This window comes from Elgaria multicarinata, chromosome 11, assembly GCF_023053635.1.
Source record: "Elgaria multicarinata webbii isolate HBS135686 ecotype San Diego chromosome 11, rElgMul1.1.pri, whole genome shotgun sequence".
Lineage (NCBI taxonomy): Eukaryota > Metazoa > Chordata > Lepidosauria > Squamata > Anguidae > Elgaria > Elgaria multicarinata.
The window spans coordinates 5618628-5639592 of NC_086181.1; the positions used below are offsets into that span (position 1 = coordinate 5618628).

At 44.3% G+C, this 20965-nt stretch overlaps 1 protein-coding gene and 1 long non-coding RNA gene across 10 annotated transcripts in view; one reads left to right on the plus strand and one right to left on the minus strand.

Moving 5' to 3' along the window:
• TLK2 (tousled like kinase 2) overlaps nucleotides 1-12663 on the minus strand; it is a 122278-nt gene extending 109615 nt beyond the window's left edge. For 3 of the 9 annotated variants that reach the window (XM_063138277.1, XM_063138285.1, XM_063138284.1), the window contains exon 1: nucleotides 6229-6311. In XM_063138277.1, the coding sequence (XP_062994347.1) occupies nucleotides 6229-6309 (81 nt within the window). In that variant the 5' untranslated portion in view covers nucleotides 6310-6311. Of the gene's footprint in view, nucleotides 1-6228; nucleotides 6335-10334; nucleotides 10355-11846; nucleotides 11954-12096; nucleotides 12140-12244 lie in introns of those variants that run through there. The other 6 variants (XM_063138281.1, XM_063138278.1, XM_063138280.1 and 3 more) reach the window with 6 other exon arrangements.
• Nucleotides 12067-17198, plus strand: LOC134406746 (uncharacterized). The gene is made up of 4 exons (XR_010025979.1): nucleotides 12067-12210; nucleotides 15206-15282; nucleotides 16110-16298; nucleotides 17044-17198. It is a non-coding gene; the product is annotated as an uncharacterized LOC134406746 (long non-coding RNA).
• Nucleotides 17199-20965: the final 3767 nt, after the last annotated feature.

A 20965-nucleotide genomic window follows, 5' to 3' on the forward strand; every position in this document is an offset into this window, starting at 1 on the left:
CCATCCTGGGGGTCCTCAACACCAGGTCCGAGACAACCTCCGTCAGCTCAGGCAGGGAGACTGTGAGACAGCAGGGTGGACCAGCAGAATCCCTAATCTGTCTCGAGTACCCAACACACAGTACAAACACTCCAGACCAGCACTCGACTGAACAGGAAGCCTAGAGAGGGAGATTGTATTCCTATAGACCACGGCAACCCCCCCTCCCCAGCCCTCGAGTCTGTGCTGGTGCAGCACCGAGTACCCAGGAGGGCAGAGCTGGGTGAGAGCAACCTGACCTGATCCATTTAGGGACCTGATCCATTTAGTAGATAGGGAAACTGTCCATTTAGTAGATAGGCAACTGCCTTGCTTTATTAGGCTAATTAAGCTTAGAGGACAGCTGCTGGCGTTCAGTCCTTTCAGGTGTGAAGAGGTATATGGATCATACAGCTAACCTCTTTGTAGTCTCACATTTCAGTGGGAGGACTTGTAATCACGACAGCAGGGGCCAAAGTTACATCCACTAGACTTGTAACTTGACAACCAAATCAGCATGACAGACTTTATCTGCAAAGTGTTGTGCAAATTGGTCATAGTGGGCTATCAAGAGATCCACCCCTTCTTCTTGCATAACTGACCATCCAAAAAAGCTCTGTTGGGCAACTCTAAGTAGACAGTGCTGGTGAAGTACGATTTCTTCGCCACCTTCATTGCCAAAGAGCAGGCTTGCCAATGAACTGTAGCTCATACTTGATCAAATTTGTTCTGAGTTTTGCACCAACATCGCTCTAGTTGACATACCACTCATTTCATTGCCTGCAGCACCCTGGAAAACCCAGGGGGGTTGTTGGGTTCCAGTGGTGGTGACCTGCAAAGTGTGTGCAATGTTTGTGTTCCTACCTGAGATCAACATGGTGTACACCTGCAACAAGAGCAAGCTGGTTGCACTATGGAAAGAAAAAGTGAGTGTCCTTGAGCGGTGAGTGTCCACCCGCCAAGGAATAAGAGAAGGTGAAGAGTTCTTAGAATGGTGGAACTGCAATAGCAACAAAGAAGTACAAGAGATTGAAGAGCAACAGCAAGTTGAAGCAGAAGTGGAGAATGTTGAGGTTAGGAAAGCCAATGAAGACAAAACTTCCTAGAAAAGGGTGACAGTTAGGAGCCGAATAACTAGAAGACACTCTGCACCAATAGAACCACTAGAGGTATGTAACTACTTTCAGCTACTGGACAATGAGACTGGAGGACAGTCTGCAGAGGAAGAATTACAGAGACCCCCGTGCAACAGGGAGCAAGAGGCAGAAAGTCAGTTGACCAAAAAGAAGCGTAGTCATTGTGGAAGACTACCTGCTGCATGGGATTGAAACCAAAGTATGCTGTGAAAACCCATGGGCTCACCAGGTATGTTGTCTCCCTGGAGGACAGATTAAAGATTTGACTGAAGGGTTGCCAAAGCTCATAAAGCCCACTGATACATACCCTTCTCTTCTCATCCATGTGGGAACAAATGATACTGCTAAGTGGAGCTACAAAGCAATCACAGACTTCAAAGCTCTGGGAAGGAAACTCAAGAACTTTGAAGTTCAGATAGTTTTCTCATCCATCCTCCCAGTTCTTGGAAAAGGAAAAGAAAGGAGAAGAAAAATACTCAAATGAACGACTAGCTACGAAGGTGGTGCCGACATGAGACATTTGGATTCTGGGACCACGGGCTACGCTACTTGCAAGATCGGAATGCTGGCAAGGGACGGGTTGTACCTCACAAGGGCTGGGAAGAATGTGTTTGGCCACAGCATGAAGAACTTGATCAGGAGGACTTTAAACTGAATTTTACGGGGGAGAGAGAGACATAAATTTCGAGGCAACAATGGATGAAGACTTATGCACCATAACAGAGAGAACAGCTCTAAGAGGGCCCTCAAATAGTCCTCACAAGAATGTAGGAAAGAAGCCAGACCATAAAACACATGGTCTTCAATGTCTATTTACTAATGTTCAGAGTATGGGAAACAAACAGAATGAACTTGAACTCTTAATACATGAAGGCAAATACAACTTGATAGGTATAACTGAAACTTAGTGGGATGACTCCCATGACTGGAATATAGCAATTGAAGAGTATAACTTGTTCAAAAAGAACAGAAGAAATAGAAAGGGAGGCAGAGTTGCACTATGTTAAAAATACTTATCCCTGCAGAGAAATACAGGACGATGAGCCTTGTAGCCCCATCCTGAGCATCTGGATTAAAACACAAAAGGCAAAGAATAAAAGCAGCATAATAGTTGGAGTCTACTACCGACCACACAATCAAGGACAAGATGAGGATGAAACTTTTGATAAGCAAATTGTCAGTCAGAACATAAGAAGTGCCCTGCTGGATCAAACCAAGGGTCCATCTAGTCCAGCACTCTGTTCACACAGTGGCCAACGGACCATAAGGCAGGACATGGTGCAACAGGTGCACACAGGCTTATTGCCTCAAATACTGGAGATAGCACACAACCATCAGGGCTAGTAGCCATTGACAGCCTTCACCTCCAGGAATTTATCCAATCCCCTTTTAAAGCCATCCAAATTGGTAGCCATCACTACATCTTATGGTAGTGAATTCCATAATTTAATTATGCCCTGTGTGAAGACATACTTCATTTTATTTGTCCTGAATCTCCCACCAATCAGCTTCATGGGATGACACTGGGTTCTAGTATTTTGAGAGGGAGAAAAACGTCTTCCTATCCATTCTCTGACACCATGCATAATTTTGTACACCTCTACCATGTCTCCCCCTTGGCCTCCTTTTTTCGAAGCTAAAAAATCCCAGCTGTTGTAACCTTCCCTCATAGGGGAGATGCTCCAGCCCCTTAATCATTTTAGTTGCCGTTTCCTGCACTTTTTCCAGCTCTATGATATCCCTTTTTAGGTGTGGTGGCCAGAACTGTCCACAGTATTCTAAGTGTGGTCACACCATGGATATAAAGGCAGTATGATACTGGTCATTTTATTCTCAATTCCTCTTATAATACCTAACATGGAGTTTGTCTTCTTTACAGCGGCTGCACACTGGGTTGACATTTTCATCGAGCTGTCCACCACAATCCCAAGATCTCTTTCTTATTTGGCAACCTCCAGCTCAGATCCTATCAGGTTATTCTTGAAGTTGGGATTTTTATCCCAACATGCATTACTTTACACTTGCTTACATTGAACCAGATCTGCAATTTGGATGCCCACTCTCCCAGCTTGGAGAAATCCTTTTGGAACTCCTCTCAAACTCCTTTTGTTTTAATCACCTGAAATAATTTGGTGTCATCAGCAAACTTGGCCACTTCACTGCTCACTCCTAATACCAGATCATTTATGAACAAGTTGAAAAGACTTGGTTCCAGTATAGAACCCTGTGGGACCCCACTATTTACGTCCCTCCACAGGGAGAATTTACTGTTTATTCCTACTCTCTGCTTTCTGTTCTTTAACCAGTTACTTATCCAAAAGAAGACCTCTCCTCTTATTCCATGACTGCTAAGTTTATTCAGGAGTCTTTGGTGGGGGACTTTATCAAAAGCCTTTTGGAAGTCTAAGTAAACAACGTCCATTGGATCACCCCTGTCTACATGTTTGTTGACAGTCTCAAATAATTCTAGAAGATTAGTGAGACAGGACTTGCCTTTGCGGAAGCTGTGTTGATTCTTTTTAAGCAGGACATGCCCTTCTATATGCTTACTAATTTTGTCTTTAATAATGTTTTCAACCAATTTATCTGTAACAGATGTCAAAGCTAACTGGCCTGTAATTTCCCGGATCCCCCTTGGATACCTTTTTGAAAATTGGTGTTATATTGTCCATCTTCCAGTCCTCTGGTACTGTGGCTGAGCTTAAGGACATGTTGCATATTTTTGTGAGGAGGTCCACAATTACATATTTGAGTTCTTTGAGAACTCTAGGATGGATATCATCTGGGCCTGGTGATTTATTTGCTTTCAATTTGTCAATAAGGTTGAGAACTTCATCTTTTGTCACCATTTGCCTCAGTTCCTCAGACTCCCTTCTGCAGTGAACACTGATACAAAGAATTCATTTAGTTTCTCTGCAATCTCCCTGTCCTCCTTTAGTACTCCCTTAACTCCATTGTCATATAACGCTCCAACTGCTTCCCTAGCTGGTTTCCTGCTTCTGATATATTTAAAGAATTCTTTATTGTTGACCTTGATATTATTAGCGATGTAATCTTCAAAATGCTTTTTTGCATCTCTTATTGTTTGCTTGCATCTCCTTTGTTCCAGCTTGTGCTCCCTTTTTTTTCCTTACTTGGGCAAGTCTTCCATTTTCTGAAGGAAGCCCTCTTTTCTACAATAGCTTCTTTAACATTGCTTGTTAACCATGCTGGTGACCTCTTAGACTTGGTGCTACCTTTCTTAACCTGTGGAATACATTTTACTTGAGCTTCTATTATTGTTCTTTTGAGTAAGCTCCATACATTTTCCAAGGATTTAACCCTCTTTTCCCGCTTTCAACTCTCTTTTCACCAGTTCCCTCATTTAAAAAAAGTTTCCTCTTTTGAAGTCAAATGTGACTGTGTTGGGCTTCCTGGGCTATACTTCTCACTTAAGTATATCCAATAGCACTGTGGTCACTGTTACCAACTGGCTCAACAATATTTACAACTCGTATTATGTCTTTGGCAGCACCACTTAGGATTAAGTCCAGGGTTGCCTCCCCTCTGGTCGGTTCCATGACCAACTGTTCTAAGGCACAGTCATTTAGGACATCAAAAAATTTAACCTTTGTCATGACTGGAATATGCATTTATCCAGTCAATGTGAGGATAATTGAAGTCACCCATTATTACAACACTTTGTCATTTGGAGTACCCCTGATTTGGTCTTCTATCTCAAGGTCACCCTGAACATTTTGGTCTGGGGGGAAATAGCACATTCTTAGCGCTACATTAGTTTTGGGGCCTTGCATTGTCACCCACAGCACGTCTGTGGAAGAGTCCTCCCCGTTTAGGTGCTCTAATCTACTTGACACAATGCCCTCTTTGATGTACAGAGCAATACCGTTCCAGTACACCATTCCCTGTCCTTCCTGAAGAATTATATCCAGGGATGACGGTATCCCACTGGTTCTCTCCATTCCACCAGGTTTCTGTAATGTCCACTATGTTCAGGTTCTCCTTTGTGACCAAGCACTCCAATTCTCCCGTTTTGGCTCGGAGGCTTCTAGCTTTTGCATAGAAACACCTATACACGGTGTCTCACCCCAGATGTCTCCAGAACAGAAAACATTGACAGAAAAAATAATAGAAGAGGGCTGAGAATAAAATCATGGGAAAGAGAGAGAAAGTGAGAACAAAGGTGAGAGGGAATTATGGAATAGGCTAGCAAAAAGAATTATTGCAACGATAGGCATAAAATAGAGAGAACAGGACCAGAAAATCCAAACCAGCAAAAGACTCAAAGAGGTCATGAACTGTATCTGAACAGAAAAAGTAAGTTTGTTAGACACACATATTACAGGATTTTCTAAAATTATAAGGCAAGGAACTTGCCATACTGCCAACAATTTTTTTCTTCCCAAAGTACCCCATTTCTTTTAACTTCCACTGCTCAGAAATTCATTAGCTTACATATTAAATCCAAGACAAACTTTAGAGGTAATGATATTTCAGGCTATTTTGGCAGATTATGTTGTTTCTGAACTTTTTAGTCAGTGTTACAAAACCTTAGGCCTGAGGCCCCAATCTGGCCTCTGAGATAGCCATGTCCCTTACTGTGGCCTCCATGCCCACGCCCCGATCGTTTGGTGATTTCCCAGCTTTTGTGCAGGTTTTCCCCATTCTAAAAGGCTGAAATGCCTCTCCTATGGCATAGTTACTGGCAGTAAGAGCTTTAAGATAAAATAGGCTGGTATTTTGGCCCACCTCTTTTGCCTTTAGCCTTGCTACCACTGGAATGCAGCCCCCAAGTACTTCTATGGCATGGAAATATGGCCCTCAGGCTGAAAGAGGTTCTGCACCCCTACTTTAGGTTTTTAAAAATCTGCTTCAGTAATTTTCTCTTGCACCATGAATGAGGCCCACAAATATCATGGAGCAGAATTTTCTTCCCCACCACCAACACCACCATGAAGCAAATTTAAAACCAAAACCAAAACATTCTCAAAATAGTTACAGACTACCCAGATATCTAATACAATGCTACTAAATGCATAGAGAGTTATTTGTGTATAGCTGCACTCATACTAACCTTTGCAACGCCTGCTCCAGTGAACCTGGCCTCCAACAGTTCCTGCCTTCGTGGGTCCAGGCTATGCAATTCTTCCATCATATCTGCTAATAAAGACAACAATACACTGTAAGGAAAACATTGTAACAGTGAAAGACTAAAGTGTGCTATGATATTGCTTAAATCTAAACATGAATCGAAAGAAACATTAACCACATTAATAAATCACATACACAGGGATGTATAGCATTACAACTTTGTCATGTTGTGGTATAATTACCACTGAAACTGTACCTATCATTTATATTTCTACAATATCAATTATTTCTTGATTGAGATATAGTTACCCACCACACCCTACAATCCTTACCTCTCCTTTATGCACAGATGAATAAGATTTAGTTATCTTTCTCCACTTGGATAAAGAGTAGTTAGTGCCACAAATCCCCCCTTTCTCATCCCAGCAAAGAACTGTAGGGCAGCATTTTTTAATAAAATGCTATTAGAAGGGAGAAAAACTGTAAGACCATCAGAAACAAAAGAGCGAAGATAGCAAAGGGAAAATGCATGGAGTAGTACTGTACTTAAGGAATAACTCACTATTTCTGTAAAGAGAAAGGCAAATGCTAACATGAGAGATTCTTATGTTCGCATATAGTTTATAGGCTGGATCTTGAACAAGTTAAACAGACTATAGTACAACTGAAATCAACTGGACGTCAGTCTTGACTAAAGGCATGACTAACTTAGCGAGTATCCAAACCACTAGTCTTCTATGGACCTCAGGCTAAAAGAGGTTCTACATCAGTTTTAGGTTTTAAAAAAATTGGCTCAGTAATTTTCTCCAACACCATGAATGGGGATCACAAACAACATGGAAGCAGTATTTTCTTCCCCACGGCCAACATCATGAAGTAAATTTAAAACCCAAAGTATCTGCAGTCCACACAGACATCTAATAAAGGTGTTTGTTTTAAATTATATAGCTGCACTCATACTAATCTTTGCAACAACTACCTTATTTTCTGTATATTTCTGTGTGTCCAAAAACACACACCACCCGTTACAAAGTGGTGCAGAACTCAATTGGTCCCTAGGAGTAAGTTTTACCTTGGGGGTGTAATTCTTCTCCAAGTTGTTTTCATCTTGCTATTGGAGTTAACACTCTCATAGTGCAATTTCAAACTGCAAGTTTTTTTAAATTATTTGTAATTTTAAATTGTATTCAGTGAAAAAAAAACTGTTATTGGGGTACATTGGGCCCTTTTCATTATTTACTATGAGCCCAGTATTACACCTAAGGAGTTTTTGGTTTCAGTTTTGCTTTGCTTTCTCTTTATTTCTGGTTGTTGTTTTTCCCCACGATTTTTTTGTTGTTGTTTGATAATATTCACAACAAAAAGGGGGGAAAGAAAAAAAAACCTCCAGTATTTTTTCTATGCATTTTAGGTTTTGTTTTCTTCCGCTATTTTCTCTTGATGTTAAAAAAATAAGTTAATATTGTAGAGCCCAATGTACCCCAATAGTTTGTGTGTTACACTGTTTCTGAATGTGATACCAAAAATATATATTTTTATGTTAACCTGGAGTTATTTTGAAATCAATCATATATTTCAAGCTAGGAATTTAAAGGAGTGTATTGAACCCCAATAGCAGACTGATGCCATCAAAACAAATAGTACAGAAGGATTAAATTACAGCAGCATTAACTATTTCAGTCCCGTAGTACACATCTCTCTAAAAAAAAAAAGTTCATTCTTGAAGGACTACCACTTCAATCCAAGAAAAATGTTGGGGCTATTCCATATTCCCGACAGGTTCAAGGGAACATTAAGGATGCTGCATTTACAAATCCCTCCCTATCAAGAAATTATCAATCTTTCATCATTAACCACACTTCACATGAAATTACTAATGGGATATATGACACAGGATTGGCCTTTGCCACCCAAGATGAAACGTTAGGAATCTAATCTGCTCTCAATACTGTATCCTAGATATTAGGGTCTGTTAGCCTCCTTAACCAGCCTCGCCTGAGCATGAGGTTTGCTGATGGATCCTTCTTTCCCCTGCCATTCACAAAATATACTAGCTAGCCTTCTTCTGATGGTACCCTTTTCCTGCCATGACTCCAATTGAACCTGATCTTCACTGGGACCTTAAGACTCTTCATACAAAGAACCAGTCAATCAGGGCTCATACATCAGGCAGGCAGGCACACACACACACCCCTCTCCCAATATAATGCCAATATGAGATACAAAGAATGAGAAAACCCCAGCAGTTTAAGTATTCATGTGAATTCACTCTTATTTACTCTCTCCTCAGGAGCTGTTACCAATATTTGAGCCATGGGAAACAATTAAAATATAGCAAGTGTATACAATAAACTGAAGCAGTTTGTTTCAAAAAGCCCCAAATAAAAATAACTACCCTATTTCTTCGATTCTAAGATGCACTTTTTTAAACATCTCTAAAAATGGGGTCTAAACATCTCTAAAAATGGGGTGCGTCTTAGAATCGCGGGTGTGTCTTAGGGTTTTTTTTTTCTGTTGGTGGTATTAGTGTGAGTCTTACAATTGATGGCGTCTTACAATCGAAGAAATACGGTAGTTGTGTGACCGAATAAACATTTCAAGATTGTTTCACTATTTTATTTTCAAAACTCAATACATGTGTTCCGCGGACAAATTAGTCATCGTTTGTTGCAGAGTTGGATCTTTTTCACAGTCCTGTACCCTGCAGCTTCTATCTGACTCGTTCAAATTTTTCAAAGCTAAAAATGTCATAGAAATGAAATCATGAATATATGATAAGGGGAGAAGGATTATTTTCTTATTTCCCTTTAATGAACAATGTCCCAGACAGTATTACCATGAGCTTGATTCCTGAAGGGTACCAACACACACTAAAGCAGAACCAGAGGTTTTAAAAAAAGAGAGAAGGGGGGAAGAGTTCGCATCCCTGAATTGTTTCCGCTGTCTCTGAAACATATAATTTAACAACTGATTTACAAAAGGGTAGAATAGCAAAGTGTTATGGGTCCAATGATTCACACATTCCTGAATGCATTGTTCTCAGAAATATTTATTCTACTTTCATTTCCTCAAATAAAAGATAAGTATTGAATCTCACTGCATCCAGCACATGCTTATAAGGAATATTCCTGAAGGACAGCAAATGTCCTTAAGAAAGGGCAGAAAAGCATACTGACATCATAGCAATTGTTCTGTCTGCTCTCCATTTTGCATCTAAATAATTTTTAAAATTCAACAGTTATAAGAAAAAACAGTGAGGTTTTTTTTAACACTGTCACACAGTAGTAACCTATTGGTGGATTAGAACCTTTCTTTACTGGCAAGCAGTTGGCCTGCTAGATTTTTCTTTCTCTGGCGTTTTATTTGTTAACTATTTTATGTGCCATCTCTTCCTGCTTTTAACTTTTTATTAAGTGTTGCAATCATGCTTTTAACCTCATTGACCATTTTTATTAATGCAAACTCAGGACATAAATATAAATGAGGTGGTTTACTGTGCATTGCTGATGATACTCCTAAAAACATTTTATGACTATGGCTGTGAGGCTTTTGTTTGGAAATAACATGGCTGTGAGGCTGTTGTCTAGAAATAAAAGTGTTACTGGAAGCGATGGGACTTCCAAGTAAAAGCAAGCAAGTTTAGAATCAGGATGTTTGTTAGAAGAGTTGTTCTAATTGAGTACGCTTATACACATTCTCAAATCCCCCAACAAGACAGCTGAAAAGACTCAATAAACTACAAAGGGATCAAGAGAGAAGGCCATGGAGTCTGTAGAATTATCAGAAGCATACAAGTTAAAAGTAAACCCACACAAAGATGGTTTTGTCACCTAAATTTCTAAAGCAGGCTGGTATCTGTAAAAACCATCTGTATATGTTTTAAACGGACTTATCATCCTCCCACCGCAACACACACAGCATGTGGAATTCCTTTAAATGAAGAACTGAGAATCTCAAGCAAGACTCACTCCATCTTTGTCTTCCCACTATTCCCATGAAGGGATTTACTTTACTTTGTAACCCCCACCCTACCCCACCCCACCCGCATGTCTTCCTAAGATATGCTCCAATATATACCACTACATATACCTCTGAATTCTAGTTGCTGGAGAATACAAGCAGGAGAATGTTATTACATTCATGTCTGTAAGCCTATGCGGCAGGGTCTTGCTATTTACTGTTTTACTCTGTACAGCACCATGTACATTGATGGTGCTATATAAATAAATAAATAAATAAATAAATAATAATAATGTCCTGCTTGTGGGTTTCCCTGCTTGTGGGTTTCCCTTAAGTATCTGATTGGCCAACTGTGGGAACATTGGACAAGATATTGGATATTGGCTTGTGATCTCACAAGGCTCTTCTTATGTATACTTTAGGGAAACACAAAAATACATCAGAATTAACCCGCTTTAAATGAGAAAATGAGTTACCTCACCCTCTAAGGCTCTCCACACAGATAAGTTACCAAGGGCTCATCTACACCAAGCAGGATATTCCACTATGAAAGTGGTATATAAAAGGCAGGAACCACACTATTGCTTTATAGTGGTATTGAACTGCACTGACAACTGTTGGGAGCCATGACATATACCATATGCCACTTTCATACCACTTTCACAGTGTTATAATGTGTCATGGGCCCCAACAGTTGTCAGTGCACTTCAGCGCTACTACAAAGCAGTAGTGTAGTTCCTGCAGCGGACTTCTATACCGCCATAAAGCAGTAGTGTGGCTCCTGCCTTTTATATAACGCTTTCATAGTGGAATATCCTGCTTGGTGTAGATGAGCCCCAAGAGATAAGAGCATCAGTTTTTAAGGCCAATAGTTGCTTTCCCTGCTCACTGCAACTCTACCGACATATACACTTAAGAAATGGGAACTGCTCTAAGTACTTCCATAAGGAGTGACGGAACTTTTCATTTGTACTTAACCATTCCCAACCATTTAACAACTCAACTAAAAAAACACCACCTAAACTTCAGGCCGTGGCGACTCCCACCCGAGTGCCCTCCCCTCCCCTGCCCTCCCGCGAGTACGCGTTCGCTCGTGTCTCACTCCTCCCTGCCCACAGGACACCCCCGATAATCCCCACGCTTCTAGGCCGAGTTCTCAACCCCTAACACTAGGCCTAGCAGCCTCTGCCGACACCGCCGCCCACTGACAGGGGTGCGCGAGTCCCCCTCCCCGCCCACAGAAAGTTACCATGGCAGCGCGAGCTTTCCCTCCCCCACCGCCTAGAGGTGCGAGGGACCCCCCAAAACACACAACTGACAAGAACGCTCACATAGCAACAACCCAAGCGCTCGCCCCCCCACCCCGCACAACTCGCTCTCTTTAAGCCCTGAGACGCGCCCCTTTTAACTTAGCAACGTAGGCCTGCCCCGAGGCCTACACGCAAGGCGGCAAATGTGGTCTCCACGAGCAACTACCATTCTCAGCCCCCACCCCAAGTACTGCTACTAATATAAAAACCCTTCGCGGCTTTTTTTTTAAAAACCACAGGAAGACAAGAAACTGCCCCATCCCTGCCGAAAGGCCTACACGTATACACACGCGTGTGGGTACGTCGTCCCCCACAACGTTACCATAGTTACCTGAACCCCTTTCCTTAGGATTTATTCGGGGGGCGCACACCCTCTCCTTCCGCAATGTTACTATAGAAACCAACGGGGGTGGGGGTGGAGGTGGGCTCTCAAGGCCCACAGAGACCGATCCCCCCCCGACGTTACCACAGCAACTAAAGAGAGGGGGGTGGAGAAAAGGCAGCTCTAAGGCCTACGATACCCCTCCCTTAAAACACGCACACAGCCACCACGGAAGGTTACCTCGGTAGTTCAGAGACACTCTTACCCAGCCCCCGGGGCCTACGAGCAGGAGAGGGAAGGAGGCCGGCCTGCTCATCAGCCAGCCACGGCCTTGAAGGACGACGGAGGGAAGTGAGCCTCTTTTTCCTCGGAGGTACATGGGAACGACACACGGGACGCGGTCTCACCTGTGGTGGCTCGGCTAGGCTCCACTTCTGCCTAGCCAGTGGCGGGCCCTTTTGGCTACAAGGAGAAGATGGGGAGGGAGAGAAGGAGGGACCGCTGGAGGAGAAGGGGGGCAACAGCTGCGGCGTTTTCTCAGCAGAGACCAAGAACGATGCAGGCCGCAAAATCCTCGGCCTCACGTAGACTCCGCGCCGGGAAAAAGTAATCTCGTTCTCGGGAGGATTGAGGGACTCTCCACCTTCTTTTCTCGAAGGAAGGGATTAGAGAGGGAAGGGAAGTGGGTAGCATAGGCTTGGGGGGGGGGGTTTACAAAAAAAAGATTCAGGTGTGGGGGGGGTGTTGCAAGTTGCGATCAACGGGGGCGGGGTAGCCCCCCCACATTTCACTCCCCCAAAGTCTATACACCCCCTTTCCCCGCCCTTCTTTACTTAATCATTTTTTAAGCCCGGCCCCCGGATCGATTGGTGCAAAAGGGGGGGGGGAAACACCACTTGTGAAAGCGCGTATTGTCTCGCGAGATTTGCACGGGTGGGAGGGGGAAGTTGGTGCTAGTGCGAAAAAGTGGGGGGAGGGGTCAGGTCAATGCGAGGAGGTGCTAAAAGCGCGGGGTGGAGCAATGAGAAAGAAGGGGAGCCCGGAGAGCGGGACGTGGTCATGTGTGGCGCGGTGGGAGAGTATCTGTCCATTAGTCGAGTTACTGCGAGATGAGAAGTATGTGTCGCTCGAGGGAATACTTGCAAGATCAAGGGAAGTCTGCTAGTACATCAGGTGGTGCAGAGCTAGGGTCTCCATCAATGGGATCGACGCCTGGGGACGTCTTTCTTTTATGGCGATATTTGTAAAATGAGGACGATGCGTACATCAGGGAATGAAATACACGGAGGACCTCCTGTGCCTGGGGGTGTGGCTGGGGGATTTCTCTTTGCGTAGAAGATGCTAAGGTAGGTGTGTGTGTAGGGCTTGTGGTGGACAGAGATGGGGGACTGTGCTCTGTTAATCAAAGGGATCAGTTACCTGAAGGTCTGTTACCATGATGTGCTTCAAGGGAATTGTAGCTTCAAGAAGGCTCTGCATTAAGAAAGCTAAGGGATATAGGGTTGTTTACATCAAAGGGGTAATTACAGACAAAGCTCCATTGGGGTAGAAAGTAGAGCATACAGAACAGTTTCAATGATTTGTGGTTTCATGAAGAGATACATGCACGGAGGAATTTCATGACCTTGAGAGCATGTGAAAGGTATAAAAGGTATGTGATGGTTATGAAGGAGGTGGCAGTTCACTGAAGTATGTTTTAAAGTGACTTCATACATCAAGTCAGCCCCACCGAGTTAAGTGAAGCTCACTCCCAGGTAAGTAAGTGGGCATAGGATTGCAGCCGTAGTTGGTGAACAGCTGGGGTGTTCCTCAACAATGTGGCAGTCAGTTGCCAGAGGTGTGCAATATTAATGTGCAAATAAAAAATTTAAATCCTGCTGAGTGGAGTGGGGTAGCTTGAGGTAAAGGAGATGGGAAGGAGATTCATATCCTCATTTGCCCTTTGTGTTAACTAGGAAACAGCACTCTACATGTATTTGCTGAAAATCAGTTTTCTTGAAGCTTCAACTAAAACTCTAAAAGTTAAGATGGGGATGGAATCAATACCTTTTGGGGTTACTTGACACCTTATCCTTTAAGATACCCACCCCTACTGTTCTAACAAAACTCATAGTCTCATTTCCCCCAAGGAATTATACATCTCCTCCCTGAGAAGGATCATCATTGGGCAGCTGTGGAGGCCCTGGCACTCTGGGCAGGGTCCACTGCTGATGGTCTGGATCCCCTTAAAAAATATCCATTCTGGTGCTTCAAACAGTATCAGGTAACTGAGTCTAGTAGCCCTTTTAATTTTTCATAATGGCCTGCAGGAATGCTGCACGAAGGGCATTGTAGGAAATAAACCTGGTAGCTAGAACTACCCACCTGTCACTCTTCAGAATGCCACTGCTGCCTACCTCTGTTAGCATGTAAGCCCACAAGAGCCTACTGATGGAGAAGGGAGCCTACAAGGGGACACTTTGCCCCGGGACCCCTCATACTGGCACTGTGCAAAGCCCCAAGGGATTCTGTAAAGCTATGTTTTGTTATACACAACAATCCTCAAAGCTTTCAGTGCTATAAGGATGCAGCCTTCTGAAGTACCAACATTAAACTGTGGAAAAAATAACCAGGCTCACTGTCACCTACAACACAAGGTTTCTTAAAATGTAGTGCTTGTTTAACATTTAGAAAAGTACTGCAAGAGACATACTAGGAACCGGGAAGCAGCTTCCAAATGGTTCTGGCCACTCCAGTGCAGCTTTTCCTGCCAGATCAGAGTGCACAGGTTTGCAGCCTTTTGATGTGATCCTATACTTGGTGAATTGGAAGTTAATTTCTAATTTGTTCAATAGGACTTACACTGTAATCCTAACTGAAAGATCTGTCAGTTGGAGGATGTTAAGATGAGGTAACTCCCCATCCCCAGCATTCAGCTAGGAGATCTCCTCCTTTAGGGAAGGAATACAGGTGGAAGGGGGAAGCAGATGGCTCGCCCAAACCTTCATTCCAAGGATATGCTCACTATGAAGATGGGAAGTTTCACCAGGGCAAGAATTAGTGTAACTAATTTCAGTCCCATTGAGTTCTGTCTCCTGTCCAGCTGCAATGAAACAATATACCTCCCAATCTCAGCACACCACCGCCAGTTTATAAAGCCCAAACCAGCAAACCATAACTAACATGACAGGTCACATGGCATGAGACTATAACTGTCTGGCCTGATGTCATGCACACTTGGAGTTCACAAGGGAGAAAACCTATGGAGAAAGGGCACTTTGCACAACTCAGGGTTGAACTTTATATCCCAGAGAAGGCTTTGCACACAGAAACAATCCTCACACTGTGGGAGTTCATATGCTCTGCTAACAGCTCTCTGTTTATGCTAGTATCCTTAGGATTGCAGCTACAGACACCAAACACCAACTCCAGGAACCGGGCCCACTGACTACAGCACCCTGCCTAGGTAAGACATGGTGGGGAGGGTGAGCCAGACACTGTTAGGGGAAATACTCAAACTGTCTTCCTTGTCTCCCCAGCCACCAAATTAATGTTGAGACTGTGTACTACCTTTGAATGTGGGGAAGCAGATGCTGTCAGGGGAACTACTCAAACTCTCTCTTTTGCGACCCTCTCTTTCAACACTTCAAATTGCCACACTTTCTCAGGTGCAGTGCTGTAACGTACTTCCCTCCCACCAGCAGACAAAGGCAGGCTCCCCCCACCACAATCACACACCACATCCCTACAACGTGGGGTGGGGGGCAAGACAGAGCACCCTTTCCTTTCTGGCAAGGCATAGGAGGTGTAGTGCACAGGCTGCAATGGGTACATATTGGAACTTAAACCTCCCCCCTCCCCCAAGTCCCCTTTTCCCGTGTGTGTACATACTGGGAAGCAGAACCAATCCAGAAAATGCCGTTTGTTCTTGTAACAGCCTCCACAAGAGAACAAATCCTCCAGTGCAGCTTTGCGTGGCCCTCAGCAAGACATTCTGTTCTAACCACTGAGGCTACTGGCTAGCTATCCATATTCTTTTGTTATGCAGAATCAGAACCCGGACACACACCATGCACATTATTTCCACCTACACCCACCCTGAAGAGGATGATAGGAATAACAGGGCTCTTAATGTGTTCTCCCCTTCTTCCTTCTTGGCAAAAGGGAGAGCCTGATAGCCCCATTCCCACCACAGCATCACTTTAGCACACACTGCCCTGGCATGCCAGTATTTGCACATGGTGTCACAGATGTTGCCTGCTGCTCATTCTCTTCCTGCTCTTTTCTCCACAGGCTGCCAACATGAATAGATCCCAACCGCCACACTATTACGCTAAAGCCAGAGGCTGCCCCGCATACCTACAAATCCTGCTGGCTAAGAAGTTTCAGTTCACTTCAGGTGTGGCTGAAATTTTCCCTTCAGTCAGGCTCCTCAACCATTGCAATCTCCATGTGTGAAGATTTGAGGCCTACAGAGGCAAGGTAATAAACTCAGGCCTAGAGGTCTGGAGTTTTCTGTTGCGGGGAGGTATCCTTGAAAGGAGTAGTTTCATTTCTCTAGTTAAGGTGCATTTCCTGGTTAAGTTTAATTTCTCCAGTTGAAGGTGCATTTCACAAAACTGGGAAATTTACTTTCTGTTTTGGGGAAAGAGGGTATTAAATAGTAAGAGAACAAAGCCAGGAGACAGACCAGAGCCAAAGAAAGGCAAGACCTTAAGGAGCAGAAAGAAACAGATTAGAGTAAAAGAGCTCGCATTTTTGCAACTTTTCTTTTCATTTAATGCCTTTATATCACTCAGCTATATTGACTAAATACCTTTAGTTGTAATTTGCTTGTTTTACTTTAATAGTAAACTGTTTTGTTAAGCCACAAGTGTCTGGAGTGTTATTCACCCCATGTCTATAGCCTAAAGTCCATGTTACTGGGAAGTGGGAGGTAAAAAGAAGGAAGGTGGGACACTTAAGGAGGCAGGGAGATCCTTAAAGAGTTGCTCAGGGAGTCAGGGTCATAGAAGGAACCCTGAGACCATGACAGACAGTTATGGCACAGATGCAGCAGTCCAGACCACAGAGGCACTTTGCACCTATTTCCCATTAGTTATTGTCCAAGGGAATGATTGAGAGCCATTTTCTCCACCCCGATAGGGACTGCTGCCACTTTACTGTTGCTCAATAAAGATGGCTGTCTTTTGAATCTGTTATTGAACTGAGTTATTTTTACTTGCAGGCAGCTTGGCAGGAAGGGATCCCTCAGAGCAGCATTCCTCAACCTGGGCCCCTCTAGATGCTGTAAATTACAAATCCTATTGTCCCTGCCCATTGACCTTGTTTGCTGGGAGTTGTAGTACAACGTTCTGGAGGAATACAAAATGTGGAAGCCTGTATCAGTCAGCATGAGTTGTGCCTGTTGCTGGAGCCTGAAGACAACTTGGCAGGGGGACGGGGGGCAAGGGGATAAAGTACAAGGCATGGCTAAGGTTGGAAGCCCAAGCCTCAAATGCCTGAAAATCCCACTATGAAGAGGATGAAGCTCCATGAAGCCAGTCAGAAGGAAGGAGCAACTAGGGTGTCCAAATGCACCTCTAATAAGACACCCATTGGGCACAGAATCCAAGATGAGGGCTGTAAAGTGGCAAAGGTATGCATCAATCATGCCAATGTTCACTAATTGAAGAGATTGGGCCAGCTAGCAACCTGTTGTTGGGGCCTCCCTAATACACTCCCTATGCTGCTGATAAATACAACTTATGGGGTAAAGAATTCTATAGCTACACAATCACAGGTTTGCACTTCGTGGGGATCCTCGGGAGTCCCCACTTCCCTGCCAGCAAGGGGGCTCTTTGGAGCGTCCTGACAAGAGCGTCCTACCATTAATGGGATCTTGTGCCACAAAATAACATTGTGCAGTATTACACACAATTCTGGACACCTCCTCTGATATTTGTGTGACACACACCCCACCCCCATGTAATGCAGGCAACAGAACCCCACAGTCACATAGAAGTTATCCCAGATCCTTGTCAGATCATCATCATCCATAGGGGAAGGAAAATAATTTGCTGCAGTGAAATACATGGTATCTTCTAAAAAGTATTTGGTGTTCTTCTGGTGGAGGACGGAGACAGTGTGGAAAGCCAGCACATCCCACTAGAAATCCAGTTCCAAAATAGCACAAGCCCACTGGAGGACCAGGTTGCTACACTTGGATTGTAGCATCTCCTGAAAATGTGGGCCTAGCAGAATGCAGCAATCCTCAATGGCATCCCAGTCGAAGTAGGAAGACCCAGATGCACTCAAGATTGCTCACTCTGAGGGTTCTGAGATGTGGTGGGTAGAAGAGGCATGCACTGGAGCACAATAGGCTTTCTGGTCCAGGAGGCATGCTTCTAATAGCTTCCGTGGGGTTGGGGGTGGGAGGAGAAACAAGGCTGGCTTGGTGTGGTCTTCCCTGAATATCTTGGTCACTGGCATAAATGGACCATAGCATGGGAAGGTTTAGAGCACAGGCCAAGGTGGAAAGGGTTTGTAGAATTCTCCCTTCCCAGAGCTCCACTCCTCTGTCATCTTACTGCTGTGGGTAATAGAAAGCACCCTTGGAGCCTAGCAGTTTGAGTTGTCCCCTCATGCTTTGCATTTGTGTTGTACCTCACCTTGATCCAGAGGAAGAGGCGAGTAATGCGCTCGCTCTCGCTCTCGCTCTCGCTCTCTCTCTCTCTCTCTCTCTCTCTCTCTCTCTCTCTCTCTCTCTCTCTCTATATATATATATATATTAATTATATCCAATGCATTCTTGCCCTTCATCACCAGGACCAGACAGCAGTGTGAAGTGGAAGCAACACTATTGTAACTGCCTTGCCACTGGAATTTGATCAGGGTGGGAGGGTGGAATCAGCAGTTTGTCCCTTTAAAGTCTTTGCAGGAGTTTACAGCTAAACTGCAGCAGCAACATGCTGTTTTTTGGTGTGTGTGTGTGTGTGTGTGTCCCCACCCCACCCACCCCCGGAAAGTTGCCTAATATTGTCAAGAAATATTTTTGTAAGCTGCCATGAGAGCCTTTTTTGGCTGAATGACGGGATAAAAATGCTTAAATAAATAAGTAATAAACTTGTCATAAGCTTATTGTGCACCTTGCGATCAACTAGCAGGCCATATTTTTCACTTGCATATTTCTGGCGTTGGTTGCATGGCAGGGGAGTAACAAAGGGAAGTTAACAGCCTAGAACTTCACAGGCACATCTTAAGGTCTGTAGATGTGTCTGGAGTAGAGGTGGGGGACAGGTTTCATTCACCTCCCCTCCAGGCTGCCTCCGAGCATCTTTTGCTTCTTGTTCTGTATCTCACCTTATCCAAAGGCATTGACATTCTTTTGATTGCCTTATCTGTTTCAGTTGTCTTTAATGGCTTTGACAGCTATTCCAGGCTGCTGGGTAATTGGAAGATGGGCCAGGAGAAGATGCTTTGTGCTTTTCCAGTTGCCAACTTGGAGTAGGCCCTTGATCATTTGTTGAGGCAATCTCCGATCCTAACAGCCATGGGGAGAAACGTAGGGGATGCCCGCCTGGTCCTTACAAGCAGCCCCTGAAGAGACCACAGTCACAAACCCAATAGGTACTATTGGCTTCCTCTTCACACAGATGGCTGGTCCTGGTGATGAAGGACAAAGGCTGAGTTCATGTTGCTCTGAGTTCATGTTGCTCTGCTTCCCAGGGCAAAGCGGCATAGTGTTAGTGACAGGAGAATGAATGACACATTCCCACCTACACCAATTAGCTATATACTTCCCCCTCTTCCAGCATCTCCACACTTTAAGAAGGACACAGACAAGCTGGAGCGTGTTCAGAGGAGGGCAACCAGGATGACCAGGGGTCTGCAAACAAAACCCTATGACGAGAGACTGAAAGAACTGGGCTTGTTTAGCTTGGAGAAGAGAAGATTGAGGAGAGAGGCCTGATAGCACTCTTCAAATACTTAAAAGGTTGTCACACAGAGGAGGGCCAGGATCTCTTCTCGATCCTCCCAGAGTGCAGGACACGGAATAACGGGCTCAATTTACAGGAAGCCAGATTCTGGCTGGACATCAGGAAAAACTTCCTGTTAGAGCGGTACGACAATAGAACCAGTTACCTAGGGAGGTTGTGGGCTCTCCCACACTAGAGGCATTCAAGAGGCAGCTGGACAACCATCTGTCAGGTATGCTTTAGGGTGGATTCCTGCATTGAGCAGGGGGTTGGACTCGATGCCCTTATAGGCCCCTTCTAACTCTACTATTCTGATTCTATGATCTATGCCTCTCCGCTTGTTCACACTATTGCAACCCCACTTTACTTGGAAGCTACTGTATACCTGCACTTCAGCTTGTAGCCCCTGCTGTGTGTACAGTGGAGCTTGCTTGTATGCAGTCCTAATGTGTGGTTGGTAAAGGAACAGAAAACTAGACTCTCTGTAATCACTGGGAGAGGTTATCCAGAGATGTGGGCTGAGGTGTCATCAATATGAGGATGACACCCAGCTCTACCTTTCCTTTTCATTAATCCCAGGTAAGGCAGGGGCTGTTCTGAATCAGTGTCTGGGTGTGGTAATGGACTGGATGAGGGCCAACAGACTAGGTACTGTTAGTAGGTGGTTCGCCTGTCTGGCAACATGATGTTCAACTTGTTCTGGAGGGGGTTGCACTCCCCCGAAAGGATTGGGTTCATAGTTTGGGAGTGTTCTTGGATCCAGAACTGTCACTTGGAGCACAGGTGGACTCGGTGGCAAGAAGCACCTTTTATCAGCTTAGGCTAATATACCAACTGTGCCCTTATCTGGACAGAGATTGCCTAGCAAGTTATCCTCACTCTGATAACTTGTCTGGATTAATGCAATGTGTTATAAGCCTTTGAAAACAGTCCAGCTGGTACAAAACAGGGCAGCAAGACTGTTAACAGGGACTGGCCAACAAGACCACATTATACCAGTCCTTTTTCAGCTTCACTGGCTATCAGTTCAGGTCTGGGCCTGATTCAAATTGCTGGTATTAACATTCAAAGCCCTAAACGGCTTGGGGCCAGGTTATTTGAAGGAACGCCTCCTCCTATATGTACCTTCCCAGACCCTAACCTTAAGGATTAACCATTGAGTCTGTGTCCCCTTTTGCCAGGGCTTGAAGA